We start from the raw sequence: 16431 nt of genomic DNA on the forward strand, positions 1-16431 counted from the left end.
CAGTGGGGGTACAAAGATTAGTCACTACATGAAAAACCAGTGGATCTGCATGGGGCATAGTAAGCTATTAATTAGCTGATACTTGTAGAGCACTTTGAAGAACAAACATGTTATGTAACTGCTAATTATAATTATCGTCCTCAGCCTGCCACCTTTCACAGAGTCTGTGGCTCCTGCTGCAGCTGTTTCCATAGGTTTATGCAAGCTTTGATTTAAGGAGAGAAGAGGCATTCTCCCTGAGAGCTGTTATCTTTCTGTGAGGAGGCCTCTCTGCCCTCAATCAAGATTGGCAGCCAAATTCCATTTCCACAGATAAAGGGGGTGATTTACATGCTGATTAATTCATGGTGCAGTGCACATGATCCCCTGGTAGGAAGGTAGGAGAGGCTTCTGGAAATGTAGTGAGATACTAATTACCATGGCTCCTGCCCTTCTTCCTTCTTTTCCTGTTTTTCACCCATTCACACCGCCCCTTCTGTCCCGACTCCCTCTCTGTATTTTGTATTTACCTTCCTCTGTGTTCACTTTTGGGTTTTTCCCCAATCTTCTACTTTTTCTGCCAAACCTCTGAATACCTTCGACCTCTGTTCCCTGTTTTCATTCCATTGACCCATCTTTTTATACTTGAATGTTTAGTTCTCCATTGGGTGGAATAATTTATCCTCATTTTACCTGGGTTGTTTTTAGTTAAAAATATTTTTGGAACCCCTGTTTCTTTGGATTAGTAGTAGCATGAACCCATATATGCTTTTAATGCAGTGTAATCTCCAGCAAGGTGGTGGGACTCCTTTTTTTTTTCTTTCTTCTTTTTTTTAAGGCCAGTTTGGACTGGAAACTCCAGACAGCTGAGAATTAGGCAACCACTTTAGTGTCTGGAAAAACCCCAGATGAAAGCTTGATATTTAGTGAGTTAGTTTACCTCAAGATCAAAGAGGTTGATTCATTCTTGATAAGATTGTCCTTGGCTTTCATTCTGCACAGGTCATTTGGCATATTATGTTTAGAATCTGAGTTAATAATTATAGGGTTGATGCTCACTCCTTCCGTGCTCTGAGAAGGGTAACATGTCTATTGGAACACAGACTGTTTATCAGCTGGGAACCTTTCTGAGCCCCCTAACCTGATGCAGACAGAGTCAGACTGCCCCCAGGCCTCCCCATATCCTCTGCCTCTTCTGGTTTTTGGTCCACCCTCCTCTGCAGCTCAGTTGCAGCTCTGCATATTTCAGATGGAAAAGAAAGGCCAACAGGGATAAATGGACACATTTATATAAATAACCACACGGCTGGGGTTTGTTTGAATGTGTGCATAATGTTTGGACTGTCAAGCATTGTAACGACCATTGATTGCACTACCAACTTACACACCCAAAGTTCAGCTAGGGGCCTTACTGCTTGATTTTATTTTATCCTCAGAAAAACCTTGTGAAGTTAAATATTGTTATTTTCATTTCATAGATGAGTCATCTGAGTCATCATGAGAGTCAAACAGTTTTCACGGGGTCGTTCCGTAACTTAGTAAATGGCAGAGACAGGGTTTGAATTCAGATCTGTCAGCCCCCAAGATCTGTCTCCCATGCCAGTGTTTTCTAAGCTTGACTTATTGGTATACCAACCATATTTCATTTGCGATAACGAAAGTATTATGTATTTAATAAGTTCCTTAAAACATTTATACTTAAAACTTAAATTTGTAATTTCAATTTATTGATCAAGAACACTTTGTAATACATGGGATATCATGAGATTGATGAACTAGGTGTATTTTTTTTCTAATATACACAAAAATAAATATAAAACAATCATAGAAATTTATTTAAGTACCACCAAAAATCATCCTGAAGTATATAATGCATTTTAGGATATCACTACAATAAGCCATGCTACTTCTATCTATTTTATGTGACTCTAAAGACTTTTTAAAGAAAAAGAAACAGCAGAACTCTTATTCTTGACTTTTTTCAAACATGCATTTATTCAAAGTAATCACTTTGGGAAGCCATACCCTCTTTTCAGTGATGCTTCCATTATGAAAATCTGTCTGTTTTATAATCCCTGTTTGGGAATTGGCTTTGGAGATAGTTTATGAGTCATATTCAAAGATCAGTCATAGTACTTTTGAAATTATATACTGATTTCTGACTAGAAATGACATTGAGCTTGAGAGTCTGTTTGGGTCACCTAAACTGATTCTGTATGTATGAACTTTTACTATTTCCAAAAATAAAGAAAAAGGATATAAAATTGGAAACCAAGAGGGTACGCCAGACCAGTTCCTACCTGCAATGGGACTTTTGGAAGAGTAGTCTGTGCTCAGTGTCTCTGTTCCCTCCCATCCTAATTCCCTTCTCAGCCTCCTGAAGGAGAATCAGGCATCTAACATCCCCACTTCACTATAGCTCTCTCACCAAGGTCACTCATGACCACCCAACCGCCCAATTCACATTCTGGTTTCAGCCCTCATTCCTCTTAACCTTTCTACAACATTTAACGTTGCTGATCACCTGTCTATGTGTGTTCATCCATCCATTCAACCAATCAACGAAATAATAAATATTTAAAAAATATCTATGTCCAAAATACTGTATTAGGTTCTGGGGATAGAGAGAAACCTGGTTTTTGCCATTATAGAGCTTACATTCAGGAGAGATAGACATTAAATAACTAATGACAAAATTATTTAGTTACAAATGTGGTAAGTAACCCAGAGAAATACTTGATGCTAATGAAATACTAAAATATGTAACTTTATATACATATGTACATTTATGTACACGCAACATAACACCACATACAGAATCTAAATCAAAGCAAAGGTACTTTATTACCCACTGAGGGTTTGGTTTCCCAAGTCCAGTGTAGAGTTCAGTTGGACGCTGTGGGGCCTCTTTTTATTTTAAGCCAGAGATGCCTGAGTGTCCTACAACACGGATGAGCCAAGGCCTGCTCTCCCTGCCTCTCCCCAAAGTCAAACTTCAGATCTAATCGTGACACTGTGGGCACTCCATCAAAGGAGAGCTCTATGAAAGAAGAGAGAGAGAGGTGAGGCTTGCCCCCAGTACCCCGGTGATCTGCTCCAGGCCCTTCGTGGTGGGAGGTGAGGAGGTTATGGGAGGAAGGAAGAAAGATGACTTTGGAGGAAGTAGACACTCCTTCCAATCTTTTCTTTCCTTGACTTCCCAGGCATCACACTCTCTCAGCAAGCCTACTACGTCTCTTCCGCATGGCTCTTTCTCCTCCAGTTTCCCCTGGGTTTCAGTGTTTCCCAGTGTGCTGTCATTGAGCCACTCTATGCCCTCCCTGGATGTTTCACCTGCACCCACGGCTTCACCTGCCATCCACACATTGATGACCTTCAGGGCATTTTTTTCACCTGGATATTCTGTAGATAACTTATATTTAGCATGTTCTAAACACAACTCATGAGTCTCTTTCTTACAAACCCAGTCTGCTTCCTCCTGTATTTATTATGAGAATAGTCAAAGGCAGTCCATTCAGACTTTCAAGTTCAAAGACTGGCAGTAGACCTAGATTCTTCTCTAGTCCTTGTTTCTCTCACCTGTTGCTTCTCCTTCATAATTGTCTCATGATTTTAAATACAGTGCCCTGATTTCATCTTTTCACCTCTTTGCTGAATAGCTGCTTCAATGCAAAGGCTCTTGGCTTTGGAGTCTGACAAATCTAGATTTGAATCCTGACTTGACTGCTGTATGACTTTTGGCAGCTTACTTAACTAATCTTAGCCTTAGGTCTATAAAATGGACATGGGTGTATCAAGCTAATGGAGTTATTTTGAAGATTAAATAAATGATACATTTAAAGTATTATACATGCTTTCTGGTTCATAGTAACAACAATATACCATGTTTCCCCGAAAATAAGACCGGGTCTTATACCATATTTCCCCGAAAATAAGACGGGGTCTTATAGTAATAAGACGCATTAGGGCATATTTTCAGGTGATGTCATAGTTTTTCATGTATAACAATCTACATTTATTCAAATTCAGTCATGTCATCTTCTTCTGGAACATCGTCATAATGTACTAAATGCGTCCATCTGGCTGATGATCTTAACTGGGGCTTATTTTCAGGGTAGGTCTTATTTTCAGGGAAACAAGGTATATTCATTTATTATTGATTTTATTATTGCTTCTTATGACTGCTGTGAAGATGAGCTCAAGCCTATAAAGTCCTATTTATCAGTCTTTACCTATTGACCTATCATCAAGGTCTTTCCCAGTGTGACCCTGTGGTCCGGCAGCCTCACTTCCCATCTTTCCTCTTCCTCAGTCACGTGACACTTCTCTCTTAGCACGCTGAATATGACACACCCTTTTACAGTTGTAGGCATTAGACCAGCTGGTCTGTCTGCTTAGCTGTCTTCCCTGCTCTTCAGCCATTCATCCATTAAGGTCATGCCCTCCGTGAAGCTGGCTTCCCCAGGTCCTTTAGTGACAGTGGTGACTTCTTTCTCTATACCCTGTGGTACTTGTGTGCAGCTTTGTTCTAATACTGAGTTGTAACTTACCTGCTTCCCTGTGCCCTCCATTAGACAACATGTTCTTGAGAGAAGGACTTATATTCTGCTGTCATCACATCCCAGTGCCTGGTGTGGGAGGTTGCTTGGCATCCAGTAGTCATTCAGTTAATGGTGAATAAAGAGCTCTGGAGTCAGTTCCAGAGAGAACTTCCAGTCGCTTATTGGTGATGGAATTCGGGCATAGCCTCCCAAGCCATCTCTTAAAAAGGCATCAATGTGGATGTTTAATATCTGATATGTTTGTAAAGAAGTCTTTCCAGCTGATTATAGACACCTGGACGGAAAAGCAGCCAAACTTTGTTAACTTCTCCTTGGGATGAAATATCTGATACCTTATAATCAGATCTGGGTCCCCTCTATGCACAGAGTGTGGCACAGGCTGAAGGCAGATGGCATTCTTGAGATGGCTTTTGCAGTTGTCATAGTGAATGAGCAAAAAGGAAGGACAAGAAAGGAAATTTTTGTGTCTTCTTTCTAATCTCTGCTTGGGTGGCAAAGGGGTCCCGAGTGAGAAGGAAATCTTTACTGGCAACTCAGAGAAGGTGAGGGGTGGTTGCTTCCTTTTCCTTCTAGACCAGGTGGTGAGTTAGTGTCAGAGGGATGCGTGAGTGAGCAGAGGGGTCCACAGCTTTAGGGCTTTGAAGGCTGGTGGAGAGGGAAGGGGCCAGGAATATTTGGGGCTTGTGCAAGCTGATAAAAGACTGATGCCAACATTGTCTTTATGTTACCCAAGGGGGTGAACGGATAGAATCTTTGCATCTCTTGGGGTACCCATGTCCACAACTGGAGTACTTCTTTGATTTCAAATTCTCTGTGCTCTGGGGAGAAGTATTGATGTAGAGACCCAGGAATGCTTTAGACAGCCATAGGTGATCCTTTCGTGTCTCTCCACGAGTTTACCTGTGTTCTTCTCTCTGCCTCCACTGATTCTCACTTACTGATAGCTGACCTGGCTTACCCGAGACCAGGTAAGGTGGGACATAGAATCTCTGTAATGCTGCTGATGGGATGATGTAGTAAAGATGTCAAGTCTTCAAAGAGATCAGTAGACCAGAGTTTATCTAAAGGTGGCATTGGCTCTGAGTACAGGAGAAATGAGTTAAGGAATTTTATTCTTTTTGATGCTGTTGTAAATAAAATTGTTTTCTTGATTTCATTTGTGGATTGTTCCTTGCTAGTGTATGGAAATCCTACTGACTTTTGTACATTGACCTTGTATCCTGCAACCTTGCCAAACTACTTTCTTAGCTCTGGTTTTTTTGGGTGTGAATTTCTTAGGATTTTTATTTTTTTAAGATTTTATTGGGGAAGTGGAACAGGACTTTTTATTGGGGAACAGTGTGTACTTCCAGGACTTTATTTCCAAGTCAAGTTGTTGTCCTTTCAATCTTAGTTGTGGAGGGTGCTGTTCAGCTTCAAGTTGTTGTCCTTTCAGTCTTAGTTGTGGAGGGCACAGCTCAGCTCCAGGTCCAGTTGCCATTGCTAGTTGCAGGGGGCACAGCCCACTATCCCTTGTGGGAGTTGAACCGGCAACCTGTGGTTAAGAGGATGCGCTCCAACCGAGCCATTCGGTAGCTCAGCGGCAGTTCAGCTCAAGGTGCCATGTTCAATCTTACTTGCAGGGGGCGCTGCCCACCATCCCTTGCGGGACTCGAGGAATTGAACTGGCAACCTTGTGGTTGAGAGCCCACTGGCCCATGTGGGAATTGAACCGGCAGCCTTCAGAGTTAGGAGCATGGAGCTCTAACCACTTGAGCCACCGGCAGGCCCACGATATATATATATGTATTTTTTTTTTTTTTATAGACAAGATTATGTCACCTGCAAATAGTTTTACTTACCTGTAGGAATTTGGTTTTAAATAGGTAAAAAGCTAGATCTTTGCCCTCTTCTCATCTGAACAACTTTCTAGGTGGTTAGGTGGGTCTTTTGGCACCTGTGTTACCTCAGGGAACAAAGACCCTAATACCATTTCCCACGTTGCCAAATTCATTACATGAAATACATGCAGAATATGTATAAGAAGCAGAACAACTCCAAGAAATCAGAGGCTTCCTGGTAGGTCAGGATTAAATGGTTTCAGTTCAAGGAGTCCCAGAGGTATTTATCCAGGGAACTTGTGGAGAATTTATTTAATTTACCCCAAGCTGCTCCTAAGGAATGATTTTGTGTGGTGATCAGCCTGTCATTTCCCTCTTGGGAACAGCAGTGACCTGAAAATAAGAGCGCTCCGTCAGCTGGGTGGGACGAAGAAGCTGGAAGCAGATCTGACCTGTGCAGCTGTAGGAAGATTCTGGGCACAGCTCTGGGCCTCTTTCCATCCCACATGAGTAGAACACCAGTGGCATCCAGTGGCCTGTCAGGCCAATCACAGCTTGGACTTACCCATACTCACCCAGGCAGCTTTTCCTCTAAGTCAGGTAGTGGGCCAGGCTCATTTGTGATGAAGATAAATTGGGGGATTGGCCTGGGGTAGCTTGAATTGCCTGATTTGTTTTCTGAATCAGAGTATGAATGGTGATCAACAGAGATAGTAATTGGGCAGATAAACCAAGTCCTTCCCTCCCTCCAATGTGGTCATCGTCAGGATTTTTCCAAAGCCCATTGATGTATTTTGTGAGTGGACTCTCTTTTTTTGTATTTTAGAAATAATTACAGAAATTAATGATGTGTCAGTGTTTAATAACACCTGTGTGAGGTGGGAAATAAACCCAGGAAGAAGAAACAACCAGGTCATATATGTGGTAAGTAAGTGAGCTGTTTTTTCCTGCTAGGGCAGAAATGTTAACCCATGGGAATATCAGTCGAAGGGACTTGCTTCCGGAAGAGATTCTCAATCTAATTGCTTTCCAACCCCATCATCCTTTTAAAATGTGAACAGAATTTTTAAGATATCTGGATCATTTTATTTTATAATTTGTGTTTAATGGATTTGTCATTTAACAGGGTGTATGTGGGGATGTATTTATATTCGGTATCATCATTATCGCTTGTTTCTAAGCACTTATATTTCACTCCCCCAGAGTAAGCCTGGAGGCATCCACTGATGTGGTGACAGGACGCAGCCAGTAGGTCTCAGGTTGTGACTGCCTCCATCGATCGCTGGTCATTTGTGTGCAGGGAGGCACTCCCTAGAGGCACTTCTCATTGTATATCACTTCTTAGGGTTTATTGATTACTGGCCCGGTCAGACTTCATCGTCAGATACCAGACAGCAGAGGTTTACCTTATTTATTTCCCCCAGATGAGCAGTGCAGTGGAAAAAGGAATAATAGTAGGAGGGTAGGATCTAGCACCACAAAGTCTCTGTCAGTTGTTTTAACTGGAGTCATGGTGGGTTCTCTTGTCTTTTCTCCTCACAAAGATACACATAAAGGGACACCGGGTAGACCAGATGGAATCAGTTCATGAGGAGACAGTCAACCTGACCACAGACAACAGGACCCCAGAAGTGTGCCTCGATCTGTACCAAGGCACCAACTACACCGTGAGCATTTCCACCGCCCCTCCCGGACGCTCTGTGCCAGCCATCATTGGGTTTCAAACAGCTGGTAGGTGGAAGTGAAGTCTCATTTCCTCCTAGAAAATGCTAAGCACAGGCTGTGGGGGAAATGTGCTTCAGAATAAACTGGGCAGGAAAGTTCATAGTTGCTTTCTGAAATCTGTAGCCGGAGAATATAATTGCTCCAGGGGTCAGAACCAGTTTAGTAGGAGAGATTCCCATCCTATTGGGGCCAGGCTGAATGGGCACTGATGTGTTGTTTCTCATCTGGGGCCTCTGGTTGAAGTGGAAGGTACCAACAAGACATTTAAAGGAGCAGCATATTAGGTGATGATGCAGTCAATACGCAATTATCCAAGGCTATAGAGTGTTGCCACATGGCTTATCTTTGGTAGGAAATGCAGTCATTTCCTACTCTTGCCTATGAGTGAGGAGGAGCCAGGGATGCTGACCTAGTAGCTTTCTATCTAGGATGGGAACTGGCCCCAGAATTGATTGGGGCTGGGTAATCAAGTTGACAGTGGGCAAGTGGATAGGGGAAGGCTGTCCTAGGATGCAGGAGGGTAAATGCTGGGTGAAAAGAAGTCAACAGGAAGAAGCTTCGAGAAGTAGCAGACAAAATATACTTTAAAACAAAGGCTATAACAAGAGATAAAGAAGGACCCAGTAATCCCACTTCTGGGTATTTATCTGAAGAAACCTAAAACACTAACTTGAAAAGACATATGCATCCATATTTATTGCAGCATTATTGAGAATAGCCAAGATATGGAAGCAATCTAAGTGTCCATCAATAGAAGACTGGATAAAGAAGAGGTGATACATATATACAATGGGATATTACTCAGCCATAACAAAAGAATGAAATCTTGCCATCTGCAAAAACATGGATGGACCTAGAGGGTATTGTGCTAAGTGAAGTAAGCCAGACAGAGAAAGATAAATACCATATGATTTCACTTTTATGTGGAAACTAAAAAACATAAACAAACAAACAACAAAAAATTGATGGTGGTCAGATGGAAGAGGGTTTTTGGGGCTGGGTGAAAAAGGGGAAGGGATTAAGAAATACAAATTCGTAGTTACAAAATAGTCATGGGGATGTAAAGTATAACATAGGGAATATAGTCAATAGTACTGTAATAACTATGTATGGTGTTAGATGGGCACTAGATTTATTAAGGTGATTACTTCATATGTTATATAAATGTGTAATCACTATGTTGTGTATATGATACCAATATAATATTGTATGTCAACTGTAATTGAAAAATTAAAAGTTGAAAAAAAAACAGAGTGTTTGCTTGTAAGTAGAGTTAGATCTGGTCTTAAATTAGCTCTATTAATAAGGATTTCTGGGAGGTGAGTTGTTTGTTTGTATTTTTGTGTTTTACTTGTTTGGATTGCCATTTTTTCTCAATTTCTCTTAGAAATTCTAATTGTTTTGTTTCACACATATTGATGTCATGATATTTATGTTCATGACTGATATCTTAATTGTAGATGCTTTCCCTAGTGACAAGTGGCTTACTTTATTTAATATTTTTTGCCTTGAATTATACTTTGATTAGTAATATTGGTTTTCTTGATTTCGTTGTGCTTCTATTTGCATGGTATGCCTTCACTCACTTTTGTTCTTCTTAAAAGCTATCTGGATAATATAGATGTACTTTAGGAGACCACGTATATTGGGAAACATTTTTGAGATAAGTTTTATCTTTGAGTATGTAAGTTTAGCAATTTACATTAGTGTTGTTTGTAATACAGTTTTCCTTTCTTCTGTCATTTTATTTTTCTCTTTTTTAGCTACTTAGCCATGTCCGTTGTTTTCTATCTTTTTGCTATACTGATTTTCTTTTTCAATGAATCATACAGTATAGATTTTGCTTTTATTCTACAAGACATATTTAAAAACAACAACAAAAAAATCATCTTGGATTTCTAGATGCTAGAATTTTGAGAAAATAAATTTTCTGCTAAGAAAAAAAAAAAAATCCAAAAACCAAGAACAACAAAAAATCCTGTTTGAATGTGTGTTTCTCTGATTACTAGTGTTAAAACTGAAATAATGTTAACATCTCCTTGATAAGATGGGAAAGTTAGTATTCTCTATTTCCTTTTATTTCTTCCCCTCTCACTTCTCTTATGTTATTATTTTAACCTGGTATTTTATTGCCAGCTTACCTTACTTTTAACATGTATTGCATCTTTAAGGAATTCATTTTTATATTGATTTATAGCAGTATTTACAACAATTATTTAAACAGGTATATATTTTAAGTTTCAATGCTTACTGCCAGTCCTTTCATACTGAAGTTTCTCTATTTGTTTTCTGTATTTTTATTTATCTCTGCACAATGATTTCTATCTTCTCCTCCTGAGGAGTAGGATGCTTTCTGAGCCCATGATTATCTGAGAATGTCTTTTTGTTGACTTCATAAGTAAATGAGAGCTTGATTGAAGATAAAATTCTTGGGCCATAAGTTTTGTTGTCAGAATTCTGGAGGCATTTCACATTGGCTTTGAGAATTTAAAATTTTGAAAGAAAAGTTTGAAGAAGGTGTGATAAAAAAAAAAAAAATCCTATGTAGATTATCTGATTTTTCAGCCTGAATAGCCTAGAGGCTTTCTTCATGTGTGAAATTCAAGAATTTAATTACTTATTCAGACACATGGTAAATGTTTATTGACCACCTACTATGTGTTTCACTTTGTTTTAGGCACTGGGATTTCAATAGTGAATGAGATAGAAATCCCTTCTCTCATGAAACTTCAGTCATAGATGATATAAATGTTCAGTATTTAAATTTAAATGTTTTTACTACATTTTCCTAGTATCCTATGAGTTTTTGGATCTTCAGAATTTGGTCTATTTACACATTAGGAACATTTTCTTTCATTACATCTCTGATTATTGCTTTTCCTTTTTCATGTTTTTTTGGCTCTTCAGTTACTCCTATGGGGAATTTGTCTGTCTGCATTGGTCTTTCATTGTCTCCTGTTTTATATCCATGTCTTTTTCCTCTGCCTTCTGTGAGTATGTAGCAAGTTTGTTCTCTGTATGCATTTATGCATACATTCATTGACATTTCCAACCTTTATTATTTCTAATGCACTTTAAATTCCGTTGTCCCACTTTCGTTTCCTTTTGTTTCTTTGTGTCATCTAGTTCCCTTTTTATTTCTGACTCTCAACCAACCAGTGTCCTCTCTGTTATTGCAGTCTCTTGTTATCTCATCTTTTATCTGTATGAATCTAAATTTTTTTACTGAAAGTATAAAACAGAGATTGCCTAATTTTGCCATTATTTGCTCAAGACTTTTTTTCCCAAAAGTATGTTTATTCTTTGCCTCCTAAGTACAATCTCCCTCTTCTTCTTTGTAGAATCATTTCATAGGCTCCCCACCTCCCCTTCTAGATTACTTATCCTTGGGAGATAAAAGCTTTATCTAGGTGTGCTATTTCTCTGCTAATAAAATGGATGGCATTCCCTTTGATATCACTTTTTATTGGATATTATTAGTATGCTTATCTTAGATCTCACCATGAAGGATTTACTGCTTGGAGATCCAAGTGTCCTTTGGGGGAGCAGCTGTGAGGCAGCCCGCTGCCCTGAGCTTTATTTCTGAGCACTTTCTTATCTTGATGGGTGAAGTTTTTGCTCTTTGGCCAGCTCAGCATTGCCTGGCTTCATTATGGTGTTGTAGCCTAGGGAAGCAAGAGAACCAAGTCCCTCCTATTGACAACTCAGGCTGGTGGAACCTCCAGGTCCCTAGGCTTCCCCTTAGAAGATCTCCAGTGTGCTATGGAGGGATTATTAGCAGGTGTAGTAGTAGTAGCAGCAGCAGCAGTAGTAGTAGTAGTAGTAGTAGTAGTAGTAGTAGTAGTAGTAATAGCAATAGTAATAGTGGTATGTATACTTTTTACCCTGGTTGCTTAGATTGCCTGGTGAATTAAAAAAAAAGAGAAATATAGACGTCCAAGTTTACTTCAGATCTGCTCCTGTGCTTGGGAGGCATGTTGTGTGCAGTAGCTTTCAATGTCTTCCTTTCACCTCCTGCCTTCATACTGTGCTAAGCAGAAACGTCTCCATGTTTCTGCCTTGTGTGTGGCAACTGAGCCTTCTTTCCAACCCAGATGCAAACATTGACCCATTTTTACTATTCTCAGTCACTTCTTCTTGGATTGGGGATGGGAAATGGGAGCCAGATGCCTTTGTTCCTGTTGCCATCTTCCCCTGAATTCCGATTAAAATGGATACAAATGGGAAAATCATATCGAGATGGGAACGATGCAGACAGTTCTGTTTGTAACAGACATATACTGTGTGTGGTATTTCTTAATACATCTATTTGGTGTGCCTCAAAATCATTTGCACATGTGTGACTATTTGGTTTCTGACGTCCTTATGAAATCTGTAAAGTAAAAGTTGTGACGATAAAGGAGAGCACATATGATAGGTCTTCAAATTCTCGTAACCATGTTTTTACTTCTCTAGTTATATCCAAGAATATCTTCTCCCAGCTAATTGCCTTGTACTGCATGTGTCAGTGATATTTAAAATTCTGTGGACAATTCTGATTTTGAATAACATAATTTGTTATCATTATCACTTCTTAGGTAACCGAGATTCCTGGGGGAGAATTTTATATAAAAGGTAGTTATAAAAAGCTTCTCTCTGATGGACATTCAAACTTTTTCTCATTTGTAGAAAACACACAGGCTTATTTGTTAGGAAATTGGCTTTTCCTTGAAAATTAGCCGTGGTACTCCTGGATTCTCTCTGAGTTCTGCATACATTACTAACAAACCTCTTCTTTTTTTTGCATGAAGAAAACAGGATATTGAAGGCATGAATTAGACTACAGAAGGCATGACAGTACTTTTTCCTGTACAGTGGTTGAAATAAGTCTTTTTCAGATTCTTTTACTGCCTCAGTACTCATCTGAGCAGCTCTTGAAATGCTGTGTGCTGTGAGAGCAAATATCCTGCCTCGTGTTCAACTTCCTGCTCGTCTCCTAGGTTGGAAACACTTGCTCTGAGAGTTCTGTTCCGTGACCTTTACCTTGATTCACCTTTTTCCCTTATTCTCAGATTTTCTGGCTATTGATATGCTTACCTTCATGGCATTTTACTTTTGGACTGCCCAAATGATAGGATTAACTTTCTAAAAATATCACAGCTTTATTAGTTTACAGCAATTTTTAAACATGCATTACTTCATTTGATTCTCTCCACAGCCTATGATGTGAGAAAAGCAAACCGGATTACTTGATTTTACAAATTAGGAAACTGAAGTTCAGAAGGGTTAAGTGAGTTAGCTAAGGTCATGCAATTAAGAAGTTGTAGAACCAGGACTTGAAGCCAAAGTAATGTTCGTGTTGTTAAAACACCCCATTGGCTTTCTTAAGAAGTCAGCGCTTCAATTTTGCTAAGATGATGCGACCTTTTTTTTTTTTTTTAACTTTCGTTTTTTTTAAGTGTGTTTTTCCAGGACCTATCAGCTCCAAGTCAAGTAGTTGTTTCAATCTAATAGTGGAGGGTGCAGCTCACACTGGTCCATTTGGGGATCAAACCGGCAACCCTGGTGTTACTAGAATCGCGCTCTAACCAACTGAGCTATCTGGCTGCCCCAACAACCTTTCCATCTGTTCTCTCTTATCTTTTAGAAGATGATCTCTTAGAAGATGATGGAATTTTCAATATTTCAATATTTAACGAAGCTTGTTTGAAATTGAACAGGCATTCTAGGAAAGTTGGATCAGAACAGATGTACCAAGTAAGAATATCTCTTATATTATCTATTAAAGAATTGTGTCACTTGAAAATTTGGGTGCTCTCCAAGTGAGGATTCAAAGTATTTAAAAACACTAATGAAATGAACTTCTAGACAGTTTGATTTTTGTTTCTAGAGATGGATGTGTGATGTGAGATGGATGCAAACGAGGGACTAAATTGAAGGGAAACTCTATATTTCGTGATTTACTATAATTTTCCCTGCCTGGTATTTCACATGTATTATATTTCATTTTAGTGCATTTAATAATTGCAGCTTATTTTGTTATTAATTCACAATTGGATGTGGGTTTTTAAGAAACTTGTTGTGTGGCTGTTGGTCCTCATTTAACCTGACTTTTTAAACATCACAGATCTCAAGAAAAATTTTAAGTAAATTCAGGCAGGTACTGAGATTTGTTATTTTTGTGTCATATTTTCAATGCCTAGCAAATCATTTGGCAGAGAGTAAATTGAGTATTAAATTAAAATTCATTAATCATTTACAAAAAATGTATCATGTATTAGGGCCTAGAAGTTCTGATTCAAGCTAATATAAATACACTGGTAAATAGACAATTACAATATGGTATAATGAGTGCTTTGATAAAAAGTAAATAAATGGAATAGGATATTGTGTGTGTCTGTGTATGTGTGTGTGTGTGTCCGGGTACAATTTTTTTTAACAAGAAATAAAGATGGTGCTGAGTCATAGAGAATGAGTAGGAATTAACCAGATAAAAGAGGTGGGGTGAGGCTGAAGAAGGGCACAGTGGGCAAGTAGAGTAGCAAACTGATACTAGAGAATGTGGAACGTTGCTCTCTTGGAGAACAGAAACTAAGGGGAAGTAGGAAGTGATGTGGCAAAATGACCAGATCATGAAAAGCCTTGTATCCTGTGCCTTTGAGTTTTCATCTTATTTTGATGTCTATGTGGATGCACTGAAAGACTTTATGCAGGTGAGTGAAAAATTCAAATGTTTCTCTTAGAAAGAATGCTTGGCCTAGACACATATTCACGTACCCAAGTAATTGAAGAAAAACGATTTTTCACATGAGTACTGAAATAAATGGTTCTGAGACAATTGGTTACTTGGTTAAGAAAATAAATGATTTTTCACTCCTACACTAAAATGATTAAAGAGTTAAATTTAAAAAAAGGCTATTGTTAATATGGTAGACAAAGAATAATTGAAGTCACATGTGAAACACTCTTAACAAATCCAGAAGAAAGTGAACATTCAAAGGCAGTTTGCTAAAGAGAATGTGCATATTGCTAAGACATACATGAACATGTTATGCCTCACTAGTAAGCAAAAAAAAAAATAAAAAATTAAACCATGAGATACCATGATTCTTGTATAAACTAGGGGATTTGGTGGAGCAGCTCTAATGGTGACATAGTCTAGGATGTGGCTGTGGATATGCGTTACTAAAGTGGAGTAGAAGAACTTCATAGCATTGAGCTCAAGAAACTGTGAGGCCAGGTTTTGATGGCTTCTGTTCAAGAAACTTTAAGTTCCCCAAGAGAATGCTAGGAATTGGGAGAGAGAGGAATCTCCCAGTGAACCCTGTGTCGGGTTGGGGTTGGGCTAGCCAATGACATGAACATCAAAAGAAACACTAAACAGTAATGATACGCTTTAAAGTGTAAAGTTAGTTTTATATTGTGTGAATTTTACATTGTGTTGGGGGTTGGGATAGCCAATGACATGAGCATCAAAGGAAACACTAAACCCAATGGAGGTCCAGCTAAAGCACCCTGATCGTTCAGGGCTGATCATATTACTTCTGGGATCTTCACATACTTTCCCCCTTATTAGTTAGTCCCTAAGTTATATCTACAACTTGAGTTGGAAATGGATAGAGTATGAACTGGGTTAGCAATGTGTATGATGACTCCATGGACCACAAGCTCTGTTACGAGGGCTCAACTAGAAAGGAACAAGTGAAGTACCATTGCACAGTTGCTTTGAATGCATAATTTGGAGTAGTTCTCATAAAGTTGAGAACCTCTGTTCCATGAGGCTCATCTATGGATTCCTTAGGAATGAAAAGAAATTAACAGAATGTTGCTCAGTAGCTCCAGTGCAATCTCCTTCACTGGATGTGTATGAAGGAATTGCTTTAGAATACCCTGACATTTTGTTTATCTGAGATGAAGTTATGCATTTTAAGTTTAATCCTGTAGCTGTGTGAGGGGGACGTTGAATAGGATAGGTAGGGGAACTTTGTAAAGTCCTTTCACGGTTTAGCCTGCTACTATGTTAAAAAGAATTCTAGATGGATGAGGACAAATAGAAGGAACCTTCTTGCTCTGTCTTTCTCTTGCTTATAGTCTAGATATTTGCAAGGCAACAGACAGTTTAATGCAACACTTTCTTTTAATCTCACGACAGGTTAAAGTTTTGGGTCGAAGGTGGTATCTGAATGATTTTTATCACGCAGCATCATTTAACTTCACGATGCGGGAACAAACTTCAGTAGTGTGTTTAGATCTGTACCCGGCAACGGATTACACAGTGAATATCACCCGACTGGGGTCTCCTGAGCATCACTCTGAGCAAATAATGATAACAACTGCACTGGCAGGTAGGTGTGCATGTCCTTCTA

At 39.1% G+C, this 16431-nt stretch overlaps 1 protein-coding gene across 5 annotated transcripts in view; it reads left to right on the forward strand.

Moving 5' to 3' along the window:
* The window catches only part of SUSD1 (sushi domain containing 1), a 114710-nt gene that overhangs the window by 40783 nt on the left and 57496 nt on the right, over window positions 1-16431 (forward strand). For all 5 annotated transcript variants that reach the window (XM_074330829.2, XM_074330831.2, XM_088793561.1 and 2 more), the window contains exons 7-10: window positions 7188-7285; window positions 7906-8092; window positions 13713-13822; window positions 16218-16410. In XM_074330829.2, coding sequence (XP_074186930.2) covers window positions 7188-7285; window positions 7906-8092; window positions 13713-13822; window positions 16218-16410 — 588 coding nt within the window. The remainder of the gene's footprint in view (window positions 1-7187; window positions 7286-7905; window positions 8093-13712; window positions 13823-16217; window positions 16411-16431) is intronic.

The sequence above is a fragment of the Rhinolophus sinicus genome, chromosome 16 (assembly GCF_057876585.1).
Source record: "Rhinolophus sinicus isolate RSI-liver-muscle chromosome 16, RSI-T2T, whole genome shotgun sequence".
NCBI classification, from domain to species: domain Eukaryota; kingdom Metazoa; phylum Chordata; class Mammalia; order Chiroptera; family Rhinolophidae; genus Rhinolophus; species Rhinolophus sinicus.